General features: G+C 42.0%; 1 protein-coding gene across 2 annotated transcripts in view; it reads left to right on the plus strand.

Moving 5' to 3' along the window:
- Window positions 1-19430, plus strand: part of PDE1C (phosphodiesterase 1C) — an 899304-nt gene that overhangs the window by 851604 nt on the left and 28270 nt on the right. For both annotated transcript variants that reach the window (XM_082258063.1, XM_082258064.1), the window contains exon 16: window positions 3401-3691. In XM_082258063.1, the coding sequence (XP_082114189.1) occupies window positions 3401-3691 (291 nt within the window). The remainder of the gene's footprint in view (window positions 1-3400; window positions 3692-19430) is intronic.

Raw genomic sequence — 19430 nt, forward strand, 5'->3', positions numbered from 1 at the left:
CCCTTTTCAATGCAGAGACCAGCGTACCCCCTTTTCAATGCAGAGACCAGCGTGAACTTCCAGGATGCTGTCATGTGCCTCCCCCCCCCCCCATTCCCAGGTGCGAACATAGAGGAGATCGAGAGCAACTTACCTGCAAGTGACTACAGTAGTCTACACTACCCTCCTTGGCTCCTCCTCCTCGCCTCCCCCGCCGCTAGTTCTGAGCGCGGCCGCCGCCGCTGCATAACCCCAGGCTGTGTGTAGTGTACTCTCCTCCTCGGCTCCTCCTCCTCGCCTTCTGCGCCGCCGCCGCGTGTGTAGTACTAGCAGTACACACATGTACAGTACTCCTTGGCTCCTCCTCCTCGCCTTCCCCCCGCTAGTTCTGAGCGCGCTGCCGCCGCTGCTGTCACTGTGTGTGTAGTGTGTACACTCTCCTCGGCTCCAGGCTCCTCCTTGCCTCCCCCCCCCCCGCCGCTAGTTCTGAGCGAGGCTGCATTATGCACAATCCCCGCTCCAGGCAAACTCCAGCCGCCGGCTCCTTCAGCAGCAGGGGCGCCCCAGCCGCCCGCAGCAAAGATCATTTTATTTTTCTCCCCCACCACCAGGTTCGTGCCACTGCCGAGTGCCGCCCCCCACGTGATGCCGCCCCAGGCGACTGCCCTGTTCGCCCGTGCCCAAAACCGCCACTGCTTACACCTTTAAAAAAATCAACTCAAAATGTATAGATGGAAAGCCATGGTTCTTCTATATTAGAAGCAGAATTAAAAGCACACCATTACACTGCAAACCTCTGCGTCTGAAAAATGAACAAAGAAAGCTGATACTATACCACCACGTTTAACCACTTACGAACCGCCGCCGCAGTTTTACGTCGGTATTTTGACGTTAAATACCGGGGTTATAGCAGCAGATAGCTGCCATAACTCCGGTATTTTTTTAAACTGCCAGCGGTCCTCTTTTACATAAGGGTGGTCCCAGCAATGGATTCACCGCAGGATCACCCTTACGGTGCGGTGGGAGAGGTCTCCCCGACTCCCGCCGCTTCCCTGTCGTTTTCCCCGCTTACCAGACCAGCCGGTAGCGGGGAAAATGATCCTGTCCCCACTCCTCACAGGCAGGGAGTGAGGGCAAGATGGCCCCCACTCGACTCTACGGCCTTGGAGGACCGGAGCGACGTCAAGCGTCGTCTCCTAGCAACGCATTTAACCACTTTAATACAGGGCACTTCCCTCCCTTCCTGCCCAGGCCAATTTTCCCCTTTTAGCGCTGTTGCAATTTGAATGACAATTGCGCGGTCATGTAACACTGTACCTACACCAAATTTATGTCATTTCCCCCCCACAAATAGAGCTTTCTTTTGGTGGTATTTGATCACCTGTGGGTTTTTTCCTTTTTGCTAAACAAATAAAAAAAGACCGAAAAGTTTGGAAAAAAAAAAGTTTTTTTGTTTATGTTATACAATTTTGTAAATAAATAAGTTTTTTCCTGCACTGATGAGTACTGATGAGACTGCACTGACAGGCACTGATGAGGAGGCACTGATGGGGTGGCACTGATGGGGTGGCACTGATAGGTGGCACTGATAGGTGGCACTGATATGCGGCACTGATAGGCACTGATATGTGGCACTGATAGGTAGCACAGATATGCAGCATTGGTGGGCACTGATAGGCGGCATTGATGGACACTGATAGGTGGCACTGACGGGCACTGATAGGTGGCACTGACGGGAACTAATGGGCACTGATAGGCGGCACTGGTGGGCACTGATGGGCGGCACTGATGGGCAGCACTGATGGGCACTAATGGGCACTGATAGGCGGCGCTGGTGGGCAATAATGGGCACTGGTGGGCGACACTAAAGGATGGCAATGATGGGCACTTGTGGGCAGCGCTGATAGGGAGGACACTGGCGGGCAGCACTGATGGGGAGGGCAATGGGGGGCTCCCTGAGCCCTGATTGCCATCCCTGGTGGCCATAGTGGGCATCCCTGGGGTCATAGTGGGCATCCCTGGGGTCATAGTGGGCATCCCTGGTGGATCTAGTGGCATCCCCCCCCGAGGGTCTGCACTGGTAATCAATGATCTGATTACCAGTGCCGACCCCCCCCCCCCCTGTCAGGGGAGCCGCCGATCGGCGCTCCTTTACTCGTGCCTGTCAGGCACGAACTAAGGAAAGCCGATCAACGGCTGTTCCTGTTTACGATGTGACCAGCCGTGATTGGACAAGTCTGATCACATGGTAAAGAGCTACGTCAGTAGTCTCTTTACCGAGATCGGAGATGCAGGGTGTCAGACTGACACCTCGCATCACCGATCGCCGCTCTGCACGCCCCCGGGGGGCGCCAAGAGCTGTGTTATCCTGCCGCCGTCATATGACGTCCGGTCAGGATAACACAACCACATTCCTAACTTCATTTGCCTATAGGGCGGGCGGGAAGTGGTTAAAGAGCCCATTTTTTTCATCATGAAAAAAAAAATGAATCCTTTTTTTTTTTTTTTTTTTTTTTAGTGTAGATGTGAGATCTGAGGTCTTTTTGACCCCAGATCTCACAATAAAACTTATTTCTATTACAAGGGATGTTTACATTCATTGTAACAGAAATAAAAATGATCAAAAAATGTTTTTTTTTAAAAAACGGTTTAAAAATAAAAAATAATGGATAAAATAAATAGGAAAAAAAAATTAAAGCGCCCTGTCCCCGTTAGCTCGCGCGCAGAAACGAATGCATATGCAAGTCCCGCCGACATATGTAAACGGTGTTCAAACCACACATGTGAGGCAGCGCCGCGATCGTTAGAGCGAGAGCAATAATTTGAGCCCCAGACATCCTCTGTAACTCTAAGCTGGTAACCTCTAGACATTTTTAAAGTGTCGCCTATGGGGATTTTTAAGTACCAAATTTTGTCGCCATTCCATGAGCACAAGTAATTTTGAAGCATGACATGTTGGGTATCTATTTACTCGGCGTAACATTATCTTTCACATTATAGAAAAAAATTGGGCTAACTTTACTGTTTTCTTATTTTTTTAATTCAAAAAAGTGATATTTTTTTCCCAAAAAATTGTGTTTGGAAGACCGCTGCACAAATACGGTGTGATAAAAAATATTGCAACGATCTCCATTTTATTGTTTAGGATCTCTGCTGAATATATATATATATATATATATATATATATATATATATATATATATATATATATATATAAATAATGTTTGGGGGTTCTAAGTAATTTTCTAGCAAAAAAAAATGATTATAACTTGTAAAATATATATATATATATAATGTTTGGGGGTTCTAAGTAATTTTCTAGCAAAAAATAAAAACTGATTATAACTTGTAAACAACAAGTGTCAGTAAAAGGCCTGGTCTAGAAGTGGTTAGATTAATTTCCTTATTACTTTCTAAACAGATGCAGAGGAGAGAGCGAGGAAAGAAGCAGAAGAAACTCCTTTTAAAGACAAAGATGACAAAAAAGACGATGACAAAGAAGACAGAAATGAAAATGAAAAATCTTTACCGCCCAAACCAGAGACAAACAAAGAAACAAATTCAAGTGACGGCAAAGGCACGGAATCTAGTCAGGGAAATATTAATGGGACTCGTTTACCAAATGTAAACAGACGAGATGACTCCTCAGGACAAAGTCAAAGCAAGCAAGAAAAAAGCGGGGACAGTGAAGGCAAACAGCAAGTGCAGAACGGTAGGTCAATCTACATCCCATCTACAATGCCATAATTTTGTATATTGTGCTTCTTTAAAAATGATGACTTCCAGACAAAACAAGAAGGTGGGATGAAAAGAAAAAACAGCGTGTCTGTGAAAACCAAGGTGGGTTCAGCAGGAGGATAAAATAGGTTTGCTGCTATGGTCTAGGGCCTTGGTGAGGGGAATTAACTGAATTTTTACCCCCCGAAAAACTTGAGCCAGGTGGAAGATACACGATATTGTTAAAAGTATTGGGACGCCTGCCTTTACACACACATAAACTTTAATGGCATCTCAGTCTTAGTCCGTAGGGTTCAATATTGAGTTGGCCCACCCTTTGCAGCTATAACAGCTTCAACTCTTCTGAGAAAGCTGTCCACAAGGTTTAGGAGTGTGTCTATGGGATTGTTTACCCATTCTTCCAGAAGTTATGTTCCTCCACCCCAAACTTGCTCATCCCTGTCTTTATGAATCTTGCTTTGTTTACTGGTCTAAATCATTGGTGGGGGGGTTATGGTGTGGGGTTGTTTTTTAGGCTGCATTTACACTTGAGCGTAGCGTTTTTTACCGCGATTTTACCGCGAGTTTCACCGCGATTTTAGGCGTTTTTGGAGGCAGGCATTGACATCTATCAAAAACACTGGTAATCAGCCCAAAAAGAAGCTCATGTACTTTTTTCAGCTACAGGCGTTTTGCAAAATGCTCAGATGTGAACAGGGGCCATTTAAATGAATGGGGTTTTACTTGTTGGACGTCTTGGAACGTTTTTTTTGAGCGTTTTTGGAGCTGAAAAACGCTCAAAAACACCCAGGTGTGAATGGAGCCTTAGGGGTTGGGTTCGGCCCCTTAGTTACAGTGAAGGGAACTCTTCAGGTGTCAGCATGTCAAGACATTTTGGAGAATTTCATGCTCCCAACTTTGCAGGGAACAGTTTGGGGATGGACCCTTCCTGTTCTAACATGACTGCGCACCAGTGCACAAAGCAAGGTCCATAAAGACATGAATGAGCACGTTTGGGGTGGAAGAACTTGACTAGCCTGCACAGAGTCCTGACCACAACCCGATAGAACACCTTTGGGATGAATTAGAGCCGAGACTGCGAGCCAGGCCTTCTTGTCCAACATCAGTGCCTAACCTAACAAATGTGCTTCTGGAAGAATGGTCAAACATTCCCATAGACACACTCCTAAACCTTGTGGACAGCCTTCCCAGAAGAGTTGAAGCTATTATAGCTGATAAAGGTCGGCCAACTCAATATTGAACCCTACGGACTAAGACTGGGATGCTTTTACATTTAAAGTGAGTGTAAAGGCAAGCGTCCCAATACTTTTCAAAAACAGTATCGCTCCTGCGCTCAACTGGTATGCGGAAAGGTGAGTGATCTGAATGATCTTTTTGCACAAAACTAGCGCTCTTGCTGCCCCCAGGGTATCCAATAACACTGAAAGAAAAAAACGAGAAGGGCGCACCAACCTTGTGCATTACCACTAAAAAAGTTTATTAAAATCCAAATAGGTAGCATACATTATACTTACAAACATAAGATATAAACACGCATGTAGGAAATAGGGATCAACCACCTCCAGGACACTTCTATGCTGCTGGACGGTGTGATGGCGTCTGCAATGACCTGGCTAAACTTAGTGGTAATGCACAAGGTTGGTGCGCCCTTCTCTTGTTGTTATGTTCCAAAACTTTTGACAATATCCTGTATATGACATGTAGTAGCTAATTATATTAACCTCTTCACACCAGTGCCTCCCAGCTCTTTAAGAGGGTTAAAATGCCGGGAGGTGGGAGTGGCTTATGATCACGTGACTGCCATGATTGGCTGTCACGGTGTTTACGTGATGCATGCGATCTGGAGTTTTCGGTTAGACATCGGTCACTGTGCTGGGAGCACGCTGGGTGTGCACTCTTGGCACAGCACTATTGACCTCAATTCACGCAAACATGCAGCCTCTCTGGACCACAGCCCTGGCGCTGAAAGGCCGCAAGAGGTTAAAACCTATCCAAATCCAAGAACAAAGAGTTGATGGTATTGCAGCTTTCTGGTTCTTAGATGTGGTGACTGCATTCATTTTCTTTCTTTAGGCATTTTAAAATGTATTTTCACCTAGTTAGCCGGGTAAACTGTTCCTGTCTTAAGCCTCGTACACACGCGTCGAAAATCGGCAGGGAATTTTCGTCCGACGACCGATCTGCCGATTTTCAGCTTGTTAGTATGATGCTTCCAGCAACCGACTCTGACTTTTCGGCCGAAAAAAATCTGGTGTGTTGGCTATAAAATTTTTGTCCGCCGTCAAAACACGGCCGATTTTCATGCAGTCAGTACAGATTTCGACAGGGAGAAATCTAATGAGCAAGACTGGGCATGCTCAGAGAAGAAAGAACACAAAGAAAGCAAACCAACACATGACATCACTTCTGAAGTAGAATTTTGTCGGGCGAGAAAATTTGTGTGCAGTCTAGGCACATCCCAACCAACAAAACACCACTCTGGACAAAAGACGGACGATCGGTCGGCCGATAATCGTTGCGTGTGTGTACTAGGCTTTAGAGTGGCTCCATTTCACTGGAAGAGCAATAGAGAAATCTTTGGACAGCAGCATTGCCAATCTGAAAGGGAGGGTAGTGTCAGATGAACTACCAGATTTAGTTAGCATTGACTGAGCCCCAGCTAACACTTTTGAAGCAGTTACAGCAACAGTTTTCCATTTGGAACAACAGACACAAATAAAAGCTGAACATCATAAGCACCCCTGTCAGTGTTAAAGGGTTTCTTTCCACCCTCTAAAGCTGGATACCCACTATACAACTTTTGTTGTTTGATTTACTTTAGAGTTACCTTCAACTATGTAGTGCAAGGGCCTGCCTGATTGCATACAAATTGAAAGTTTGACATAATTTTATATGGTTTTGGTAAATCTAAAGGAAATAAAATCTTAAGAAAATTGTATAGTATGTATCCAGCTTTACTGCCACTTTTGCTGGACAACTTGGTCTCTTAAAGGAGAGTAAACAGGGAAAAAAACTAAAAAACTTGACGGTGGGAAGGTGGTTGTATTATCCTGACATGACATCATATGATGGCATGCAGGATAATGTGCTCTGCTCGCCCCCACTCTGACACACCACAACTCTGATCTCGATAAAGAGCCTACTGACGTAGGCTCTTTACCATGTGACCAGCTGTGTCCAATCACAGCTGGTCACATAGTAAATAGGAAGAGCCGTTGATCGACTTTCCTCAGTTCGTGTCAGACAGGCATGAGTAGAGGAGAGCCGATCTGCGGCTCTCCTGACAGGGGGGGTCTGTGTTGGTAATCAGAGCATTGATTACCAGTGCAGACCCTTGGGGGGGTGCCACTAGAGCCACCAGGGATGCCCACCCATGACCACAGGGATGCCCACCCATGACCCCAGGGATGCCCACTATGGCCACCAGGGATGGCAATCAGGGCTCAGGGAGCCCGCCAGTGCTCTCCCCATCAGTGCTGCTCACCAGTGCCCATCATTTCCATCTATCAGTGCTGCCCACTTGTGCCCATTATTGCCCACCAGTGACACTTATTAGTGCCCATCAGTGCCAATCAGTGCCACCTATCAGTGGCCATCAGTGCCCATCAGTGCCACCTATCAGTGCCAATCAGTGCCGCCTATCAGTGCTCACCAATGCTGCATATCAGTGCTATCTATCAGTGCCACATATCAGTGCCCACCAGTGCTGCATATCAGGGCCCATCAGTGCTTCATATTAGTGCCACCCCATCAGTGCCTCCTCATCAGTGCCTGTCAGTGTGGCCTCATCAGTGCTCATCAGTGCAGGAAAAAACTTGTTTATTTACAAAATTTTATAACATAAACAAAATTGTTTGTTTGCTTTTTTCAAAATTTTAGGCCTTTTTTTATTTGTGTAGCAAAAAAGAAAAAACCTTAGGGTCCTTTCACACGGCCGCTCCGTGTGAAAGGTCCGCTGCGGGACTTTTTTTTTTTTCCACGGAGCGGATGACATTCTGTCATCCGCTCCGTGTGCCCGCATATCATCCCATCCGTTTGCGGATGATATGCGGACATAATGTAAGTATATGGCACTGCGGATGTCAGCGGATGACACCGCTGACATCCGATTTTCCTTCCTTTCCGTTTTTTACACGGATGGAAAAATGGGGTTCTGTTCCATTCGTAAAAACGGAACAGAACTGAAAGGAGGAAAATCGGATGTCAGCGGATGGTATTCCGCTGACACCCGCAGTGCCATTCACTTACATTATGTCCGCAAATCATCTGCAAACGGATGGGATGATTTGCGGACAAACGGAGCGGCCGTGTGAAAGGACCCTTATGGTGATCAAACCACCAAACGAAAGCTCTATTTGTGGGGTAAAAAATGACATAAATTTGGTTTAGGTACAGTGTTGCATGACCGTGGATTTGTCAATCAAAATGCTGAAAATTTGCCTGGGCAGGAAGGGGGTGAAACTGCCCTGTATGGAAGTGGTTAAAGGAAAGTAAAGGGGAACAAACTAAAAAAGAAAACAAATGCAGCAACCACATCTACGAATTGGTAAGCTGCAACAGAATACATTTTTGGATTTGGGTTGAATACCGCTTTAACTCTTGGAATGTTCTTCAGAATTCTAAGATTACTATTGCAATGTATCTCATTAAAAATACCCTGGCAGTGTGCGTTTAGATGACGAGAGAAGAGTACTTTTATAGAGAAAACCTCTAGCTGATCCTTTTCACTGTGAATGCTACTGTCCAGTTTTGCGGAACTTTGCTTACTACTGGAAGGTCTGCATTTTATTTTTATTTTAACTGAAGGTCCTCTTTAATTAAATTTTTATATATGTTCTTGGAGCATGTAAAAAAATGAAAAGAAAATTAGTAGCAAAGCGGGCGTGGGGTGCCCTAGCCCTTTCTTAACAGAGCAGTGTACTATGAGAGATTTTATACAATTAATTTTCACATTATAGTTTTACATTAACTACAAATAAATGTGCAAAAATATCAGTATTAAAGATGTTATACATGGTGGCCATTAGGAGAGCCAAAAGAGTCACATTAGTGGCCAATCTGCACCTCTAGTCTTACAAACACTAGTATGCCGGTGAAGACTTTGGTCCTAGTTTTACCTGGTGCATTCAGTGCTCAATGGTACACTTTAGCAATTCACAAGAGCTTACAAAGTTTCATAAAATACCATCCACATACTAAATGCAGATGTGCTGTATATAACTCAGCACATGATTGAAAAAAAGAACGCTGAAGGCAAACTACTAGCAATAGTAGGAGTAGTTTTTTTGGTTTTGATATAGAACTCTTTGGGTATGTTACCTTGATCTTTTTATTTGCTTAAAAAATTGGTTAAAATATGTTGCCAAAAAATGGCCAGTACTAGAGAACCTATAAATCATAATTCTTTACAAGCAAAATAATGGAATATTAGAATACCACTTGAGATTTTATATTTTGTCTGGCTGCACGTTACAGTATTAAAATACCAAAGCCATTATGTACAGTCAAAGGTATATTGCAATAAATTAGTTCATACTAATCTGCATATAATTTAAAGGGTAACTGGTGGTTAAAAAAAAATAGCAAATAAAGAAAAACAATATAGCGTATACAGCTGTGACACAAGTCATATTGTAATTGAAAGTTATCAACAATCACTGATTTTCTCAGAAGTCTGTATTAAGATGCAAGTCAGAATTCAGGCATCCTCTGCAACACAAATGTCATTTTTGGGGAGATACTCCGAATAGGAACACGTCTAAAGGGATGCAGGCCCAGCAGCTTTTCTCATTAGTGCCCTGCAGCTTCTGCAGCTGATTTATAATTATGAAACCACTCCCATTAGACTCACTGAGCACAAGGGCACAGAGGAACAAACAGGGATTTCTTCAGAATAACAAAAGGTAGGAATCTGCAACAAAGTTTGTTAAAATCCTTGCAATGTACATAGATCACCCAGAGGGGAATGCTTTTTTTTTTCTCAAAAGTGGAGTTTTACTCCATGAAATAGAAAAATATACAGACACTGACTACCACAAACTGCACATAAATAGTTGCAAATGATTATATCCAGGGCTTTTTTTCAGCTGGAATGTGGTGGAAGCCTGGCTGCTGTATTTAGAGGTAACTGCACTCCTGTCTGGGACGATACACTGAACCCTTCCCGGGTGCAACTAGTGTTTTGTACAGAGGGGGCACCAAAAGCATCAATAATGCTGTCCATCCAGACGTTTCCCCACCTAAACGCATACGCAACAGAAGCATTTTTTCTGCCAAGTTCTGTAAAAATATGCAGCCTATTTGGTTCATAAATTCATATCCTTGTGTGCATGAGGACCTACAGTAACATATATAAAGCATAGCACCTAAAAGCTAACTCCCCCCTTTATACAATGTCATACCCATATTTAGGGTGCAACATGTAACACTGTTCCAAGTGGACTCCCCGCCCCAACGCACAGGGGTTCTTCTCCTCCATAGCAGTTGTCACTGCGTAAACTGATATGTAATTCTCAATGGAACACAAATGCGGTGATCATCGCAATTATAGAACATTGGGATTTTCTCCAGTTCTCTAGGTGAAAGCCCACACCTTGGTATGGACATAGGTTCTGCACAATCCACGGATCATGGTTGAAATGCTTTGTAGGCTCATTTGCAATAAAAAAATAATAATTAATAAATGCACATTATATGCAAATATATTTTTTTGTTGCAAAAGATGGACTTAAGCTGGCTATACACGGGTCAGTTTTTTTTTTCTTGTTCAACCAGCAGTTTCAAGGAAAAAAACTGACCCAATTCCGCCATCCACACATCTATTGTGGATGTGTGAATTCTCCCCACTGTGTCATTGAATTCTGATATCGGGGAGAGTCCCCTGCTGTCAGTATACAAAGATCAGCTCTGCAGCCTATTGCCTGTGGCTCTAGTTGAGTGAGAATATACAGAGAGGGTAATTAAACAGAGTTTGATTGGTGGATTGACTTCTGTTAATCGACAGTGGCCACACATGAATTGAAATTCGGCTGGTCCATGCTGAACCAGCTAGATTTCCATCCATGTATGGCCAGCTTTAGCCTTTGACAAAAATGAAACCAGCTAAACATTAAGCTATATATAAATACATTCTTATCTTTAGTCTTGGTGCCTCATTTTGGTACTGGAGATACCACGTTATCATGATATTAATATGACTTCTTGATACAGGAGCATGTAAACTTTACAGAAAGGGGGCTTTTTTTTTTTTTTAATGGAATAATAATAAAAAAAACACAAGTTATGTTATGATATTGTCCAGTGTTGTTCTCAGTCGATTTTGGTATATAAGAAACTCACACCAAGTAGGGACATACTGTATGCTGTTTGTGCCCAAATAAAGCTTATATGAAGTAGTGACTTCATGGGTGTGTGGCCTGCATTCTGTTACCTCCTTGGTATCAGGAGTGTAGGCAGGCACCTTTGCTTGCACGTGTCCGCAGTGGATGAGAGACTCGTTCTCTGGAGTGGTGCCACTAGGCCTGGATCATCTAATCAGATTCTTTGTTTCATTTTCCACAGAATAAATAGCAAAAGAACCAGCATGGGCAACAACTCCGTATTTTTTAGTCTTCTGTTCAACGTTTTTTTATTAGGCTCCTCTACATAGATTGGCTTGTGGAAACTTCTGCTTATATTGGAGTTCTGGAAGCAACAGATGTCCCAATATACAGCAAATACATAAAACATCCTCAGATTCCCTTTGCAGGCACAGGTGTGATCACAACTTGAGCCATATTAGGCCCCTTTCACACGTGCGGACAATCTGTCAGATTTTCATCCATCCGTTGACGGATGAAAAACAGACATCAATGTATCTCTATGGAAAAATGAATGTAAACCAATAATCATCCATTTACATCTGTTTATATCTGCTTCCGTCAACATTCATTTTTTTGGAACGGATCACAGCCCGATTTTTCTTCCATTAGAAGAATGGATCGGATGAAAAAAGGATGTAAATGGACAAACAGTCCATTTTTGCATCAAAGAATGGGTCTAGGACTCAAGTGGTTAAGGACTCTAGCTGGAAGATTTAAAAAACTGATGTAAATAAACAGATGAAAAACTGATGACAAAATGATAACAAACTGATGTAAACTTTATACTTTTTTTCTTTGAAAAAAAAAGTGATTGGACTGATGAAACAAACAGTCCACATGTGTGAAAGGGCCTTAAGCCCCAGAGTCCCTGTAATAGATGAAAGTGTACTGTATGTTCGAACAAACAGGTTATTTTTTCCCCCCAATTTTGGATAGAATGAGGAAGGATTAGAAGTCCTGTTGGATTTTCAGTGCTTTCCAGGGCTTATTAGAAAAATGTGCCCTCACTTCCTTACCCCCTGACAACATTTTATCAGACAGGGGGCTCAATTCACTGAAGAATATCTCATGAGATAATTGAATCACGAGACACATTTTTTTTCCATTTATCTCATGAGATAATGAAAATGTCAATTCACTATCTCCTTATGCATGATTTACCTCAAAAAGAAAAAACACTTGGTAAATACCTCCTAAAACGGATGGTGTTAAAGTCAATTCACTAAAGGAAGTAAATAAATAAAGGAATGCATGTGTTTAATAAGTAGTGGTCCAGGCATGAGGTATTTAAGGAATGTAAAAATATAATAGCTAAATTGAAGTAGTCTCTATCTTTTTTGGATCAGTCTCTCAACAAGAAATGTATAGAAACATAAATATGGTAAAACACAAAATCATTGTGGTTGATTTACTTACCCTAGGTTCACACCTATGCATTTTTAGTGTATTTTGCAGTTTGCAGAAATGCCCTACAGTCCATTTTACATGATTTCCTATGGTACACGTTCACATCTATGCGTTTTTGGAAAGGGTCTGGGTTTTTTTTCCCATTACACTGAAAAACAACAACAAGAAGAGAAGGGCTCACCAACCTCGTGCATTACCACTAAAAAAGTTTATTAAAATCCAAAAAGGTAGCATACATTGTACTCACAAATGTATGACATATGTACGCATGTAAGAAATTGGTACCAATCGCCTCAAGGATACTCCTATGGTGCTGAATGACGTGATGGCGGCCACATATGCCTGGCTGGCGCGTTTTGAGGGAGTACTTTTGGCTCTGAAGAAGAGGGTTCTCCCTCGAAATGCGTCAGCCAGGCCTATGCGGACGTCATCACGTCATCCAGCACCATAGGAGTATCCTGGAGGTGATTGGTTCCAATTTCTTACATGCGTGCATATGTCATACAATTCTGAGTACAATGCATGCTACCTTTTTGGATTTTGATAAACTTTTTTAGTGGCACGAGGTGACAGATTGCATTTTGCATGAAATAGACTTTAATGCACCTGCACCAAAAGCGCAAACAAAAATGGCGTGGGGTCCCTCCCAATCCATATCCCTTATCCAAGCATGCAGCCTGGCAGTTCAGGAAGGGTAGGGGATGAGCGAGCCCCACCCCCCCGAACCATACCAATCAATGTATTACTTGTTGAGAGACTGAGCCAAAAAGGTAGAGACTACTCCAAATTGGCTATTATATTTTTCATTCCTTAAATACCTCATGCCTGAACCTATACTTATTAAACACATGCATTTATTTATTTCCTTTTTTTTTGCCTCTTTCTCACATGTGGACCATTCCTTTCATCAGTGCAGTCACTGATGAAAAAAAAGTATGAAGTTTACATCAGTTTGTCATCAGTTTTTCGTCCCTTTTTTATTCACTTTTTACACTTTTTTGATGAATGAGTAGGGGTACTTTGTACCCCATACTCATTCACATGGAGTGCAGGATTTGAGGACCTCCCTGCGCCAAAACATCCCCCCTATGTTGAGGACATGTGGGGTCGCTTGCTCGTCTCCTCTCTTTCCTGACCTGCTGGGCTGCATGCTCAGATAAGGGTCTGTTATGAATTTTGGGGGGACCCCACACCATTTTTCTAATTTTGGTGTGGGGTTTCCTTCAAAATCCATAAAGGACCAGAATGGCTTGGGTATGGATTGGGGAAGGGAGCCACACAGATTTTTTACTGATTTGTTTATAGCCGGCAATGCTTGTTTTTACATTCAGCTGTCGGCGGGAAAGCCCGCTGACAGCTAATGACTCATCAGTTGATGTGGTGGCCTGCTCCTTAACAACCAGCTGGACAAAGTTTGTTAAAGAGAAAAAAATGCAAAACGCATGTTCAAAAATGCAAAATGCACCACAAAATGCACCTGAAAACCGCATCAACTGCAGCTGCATAGATGTGAACCTAGGGTTAAAGTATAACTAAAGGCAAAACTTTGTTTATGTTTTGGATAGAGTGGAGATGGGTTAGAACACATGTCATGTTTTTATTGTTGTCTGTGCCCCCTTTAGGGAGATTCAATGTTATCATTGAAAGTGAAAGCAAAAAAAAATCTCAAATTTTTGGTTGTCCCCAGAAAAGTAAGAGAGGGGAAATCTTCCAATGGGGACATTGGTTCTGGTCACTTGGAGGTCCCCAGGGGATTATTTTTAATTTGTAAGGATTTCTTCTCACTTCCTGTTTTGGCTATGGGACAGGAAGTGAAGAGACATCTCCCCAATTACAACATTGTATTCTTTATTGGTGGAAGAAGGGTATTTATATATATGTGTGTGTGTGTGTGATTATTTATACTATTTTCATTCAATATTTCACATTTATAAAATATTTTGTAATTACTTAATGTAGTTGTTTTTGGTACACCACGTGTGTCCTGTAAAAGCAGCTTCCCTTTGACTGGTATTCTAGTCACCTTTTTTCTTTTGTATTAATACATATGCTGCAGGGTCCACACTGACTTAAACTACGGTTTAAACCATTTAACCTCTTTATTAGCAATAAAAACTGACAAGGGTTCTAATCCTTCTCCACTGTATCCACCCCACTGGATATCACAGCATGAGATATAATAATGAATTGCAAAAAATAAATTTGAAAAATGCTATTAGTTATTTTACCTCTTTAAGAGGAAAATAACTTTTCATGAATTGAGCCCAGGAAGTAGGGGGAACTCTCTTGCAGTAACATATATATATCCTTTTTTTAGTGGAGTATAAAAAGGCTTGACCTTCTTCAAGATTTTATTTTTATTTATTTTTTGTGCCGTTGCTGATTTTTCTGGAGAAAAAAAAAAACATTTTCTGCAGGACAGAGAGTGGGGTAAAATTTCTCTAACGGAGCCCCAGATAGCAATAAAACCAAATGGGTTCTAACACTTTCTCATGCTATCGCTACAACAGAAGATTTTATATGGACTTATATTTGAAGGCATAATTATAAAGCAGTAAGCACTCGTTAACACCGAACTTTGAAATTGAGCAACTTCAGCTGAATTCGCACAATTTGAAAGCTGCGACTTGAAAGAAATCTGTGAGGCTACATGCACAGATGAAGTTGCACCCAAAATCGGCAAAAGTAGTGCAGAAACTATTTTTGCAAATCGGTGCAGCGCCACAAAGTCGGTGTTGCACCGATTGGAACGGTGCCATTGCCGGCAATAGGCTGCTACTTGTCATGTGATTTGACCTGTCAAATTGCATGACAAATCACTTCAGTGTGAACGAGGGCTAAATGTGACATTCACCAAACATTCACAGGTAGTTAATCATTTTCTATAATTAAAAAAAGATGCTCCAGGAAGGTTCATGTGCAGTGATTATTTGGGGAATGTCACATTCACTGCTATATAAATATGACTCTATAACATTGTTAATTTATATCAGTCATAAGGCTTTCAAAATTATATGATAACATGTATTTAAAACTGATATTTACTAGAATATGTTTTATTTTATTAAGTCAATTTATTCAATTTTTTTTTTTTTTTTTTCATTTCCCATTCTAAATGACATTTTCCTTTCCCAAACAACATAGGTAACCATGACAGTATTTTTCGACTGAAAACAAAATGATAACCATAATTAACCATGCTAAATTCAATGATCCTTACATTTTTAGGGGGAGTTACATGCTAGAACATTATCAGATGCTTGTGTTGTACCTTGTCAGTATTACTATACACCACCAGTATTATTATTCTGCTTTTGTTACAGGACAGAAAAGAAGAAACTGTACATTTTTAATCATTTCAAAGTTTATTTTCCTTGCAGAATTAAGCAATATAAACATTTTTGTAGGTACCTGTTGGTTATACTGATTGCGCCTGTAGGTCTACTGGCAGAGATGCCAGTTGTTTAAAGATTTACAGACAGTCCTGAAAAAAAACTTTTTAAAATTAAAACTTTAAAAAATTACGCTAATAATATTTCATTTAGACACATATTCATTAAAATATAGAACATTTTCATATGTTGAATAAATGAAAGTATAAATGATTGAGATCAATCTTTAAAGAACAAGTTCAATATTAAGTAAAAATCCCCCTGCCCCCCATAATATTCTAAACTGAAATTCCACCACCGAGGCGCATACTTACATCCTCCGATAGTGTTGCCTCCTGCATTGTTTACATCTTGGCCAACAAAATCTAGTGGGGCACTACATGTACTTGCGCAGTAATGTCCCAAAGACTTGATGGGACATTGCTCCTACCATATGGATGGATTCCCATTCAGGTCTATGTAAGCACCGGGGTGGGGAGTGGGGTGGTTTAGCTTGAAATAGTTTAGGGACTAACAAAATGGGGCTGAGAGAGGGGTTTATAGAAAAGATAACGTCCTTGAAATGCTTTGCTTAATTTTTTGCACATTGTTAGCGGGAAGATGAGTTTAAAATCATTCACTAAAGCAATATTCAAGAGAAACGTGCAGTAAATGTCACACCTGTCAAATATTACCTGTACAATCCATATATTTTGGCAAATCTTTATCAATTACATAGAAAGTAGAAGATTTAGCACACAGTCTATTTCATGTATGACCTTGGAGATAGTCATCTTTATATCTAGATTTTAAATGATCATGTTCTCTTACTATAACTTGTTATAAATGAATATCTTACAGATTATTCATTAGGGGTTCACGCTATTATAAAAAAAAAAAAGACCTTTTAACTTATAAACACAATTGAAGTTGGAATCAAACCAATTTTTCAACAGCTTAGAGGTTTATTTGCTTACATATCTTTTATTAGCACCATAGGGAAACTTTTTGTATTTTGAATCCTTTACACACTTTGATGGGTAACCATTTAGCTGACAAATGCAACAAGCGTGAAATACACTAGCAAAAGCATGCTTGTCCCAAAAAGTCTATGGAATAGAGCAGAATATAGTATGTGGGTGATGAGGAAAAAAAAAAAAAGCAGAGGAGTGATTTTGCAGAAATTAAGTGGAGGAGGTAGTTATGACAGGTTATGGCAGAGTAGGCACTGGGATGGATTAACAGTGCTCAGGATCAGATGGGCAAAGGGGTGAAATGGGAGGCAGAAACTATCAGTTGGGAGTGATGTGGGTGGGAAGAAACCACTGTGGGGGGGGGGGGGGTATGAATGGTATAGCAGTGATGGCAAACCTTGGCACCCCAGATGTTTTGGAACTACATTTCCCATGATGGTCAACTACACTACAGAGTGCATGAGCATCATGGGAAATGTAGTTCCAAAATATCTGGGGTGCCAAGATTTGCCATCACTGGTATAGAGGGATTGTTATCTGGGGTGTTAATATTGAGGGTGGGGGGAACAGAGTAGTGAAGAAGGGGAGAGGTGGCTAGGTGCACGATGCCCTGACAATCTGACTATAGGGAATGAGGTGGATAGAAGGTGCTGTGACCAGGGGGTGTGAAGTGGGTGGGAAGAGCCATTGCTGGAAGGGGCTGAGGTAGGTGGGAGGTGTCATGACCCAGGGTGGTGCTGTAACTAGGGGGTAAGGTGGGTGAAGAGGCACTGTGACTAGGGAAGGGGTGAGGTGTGTAGTAGGTGATGATACCAGTGTTTGTCCTGTGTGAGGGACGCTGTGATTAAAAAGGGGGGTGGGAGACAGAAGTGCAGTTTCCAGGGAAAAGGTCAGGTGTGTGGGAAGTGCTGTGACTGGAGATGGGGGGACAGGGTGAGATGAGGTGTCTGGAGGGGCACTGTGACCTTGGGGGGTAGGGTGGGTGAGTTGCTGTGAGAGGAGGGGATGGGGTGTTAGATGCTTTGACTGGGGGAGGAGGTGCAGGCAGAGCTGGAGCATGGTGCTACTTTCTTCAAGCGACATGAACAGGGGTGTGCTGACATGATAGAAGAACTGAGGTGTACTAACAACAAAGTGGTGCCCTATGGAAAAAATGATAGCCACGAACACTCTATGCAAATTATGCTAGAATTCAAAACATTAATAAAGTAATATGTCAGTTCATAAAATGCATCAAATACTGTAAAGTTCATGTTCGTGTCCTCTTCTAAGTGCAATGGTTATGAATTGTTCCTCCAAAGTGCAATTTGTGCTCCAATATTCTTGTACCAATAATGTGCAGTTATGCCCCATACACACGTGCAGATTATCTGCAGACTTTTGTCTGCAGACTTACCTTTTCTATGTAGTGCAAGGGCCTGCCAGATTGCATACAAATTGAAAGTGTTTAGGTTTGACCTCATAATATATGGTTTTGGTAAGTCTGCAGACAAAAGTCTGCAGATAATCTGCATGTGTGTATGGGGCATTAAAGGCAAAAAGGTGCTGAGCTCCCCTCCTCATGTGCCCTCTCACACTGACTCCTAGTAGGGATTGCACCTATTAGTATATGGACAGTCCTGGACAGTCCTCAGGTTCTTATGATGGGCAATTCTCAATTCCTCCGTATATTCCAACAGGATAGCAGATCTCTCATTTACGGTGTCATGCAAGGAGAATAAGGATATATGCATGACATAATTCTGTTTTTATTAAAAATCTTGTGTTAAAAACAAATATGACACCCAAAATTTCCTTTTACAATAACGTGTAAAGCCGGCTTGGAACACTACTCCATGGCGTGCGCTCCAAACACCAGCCGTGACGTCACCGAAAGTTGCCACTTAGGCCACCTTATTGCCTTTAACTGCACATTACTGGCACAAGGATACTGGAGAACGGATAGCACTTTGAAGAAACAATTTAAAATCATTGCACTTTGAAGATGACACAAACATGTTTTTTTATGAACTTTATTTGATGCATTTTATGAACTGACATAATATTTTATCAATATTTTGACTTCTAGCGTAATTTGCACAGAGTGTTCGTGGCTATATTTTTTTGCATAGGTCACCACTTTGTTGTTAGACAGCACTGAGCTTGATACGCCTCATTTTTATAGGGACACTATACCTTGCACCTCAGCAGCAGTCTATATAATCAATAATTATTGTTAGTTATAGCATAGCAGAGGAATACCAACACCAATAATAGAGGAACTGTCAGCAGAGATCTGTTTAGGAAATTTCCAAGCAGTAGCCCAACATTACTGCTTCCAGCAACTAACAATGCCAAGCATGTAGAACTACTATCCTGCATTTTAGCAACACAGTTCAGGCAATAATCAGTGCACATAGCAAGCAGTTTGCTGCAGGGTGGGCCCTGAGCAGTACTCATCCTTGACTCACTTTCCACTCCTCAGAACCTGAGACCTCAGCTATAGCCTTTGGGAAGGGCATCTGCAATGAAGGTCCTTGCTCTGCTCTAAACAACGGAAGCCCCCCATTTATACTTACCTAGATGGATGTAGCATCTGTCTGATGATGCATATGTCCCTG

Source organism: Pelophylax lessonae (genome assembly GCF_965119305.1).
Source record: "Pelophylax lessonae genome assembly, chromosome: 5".
NCBI classification, from domain to species: domain Eukaryota; kingdom Metazoa; phylum Chordata; class Amphibia; order Anura; family Ranidae; genus Pelophylax; species Pelophylax lessonae.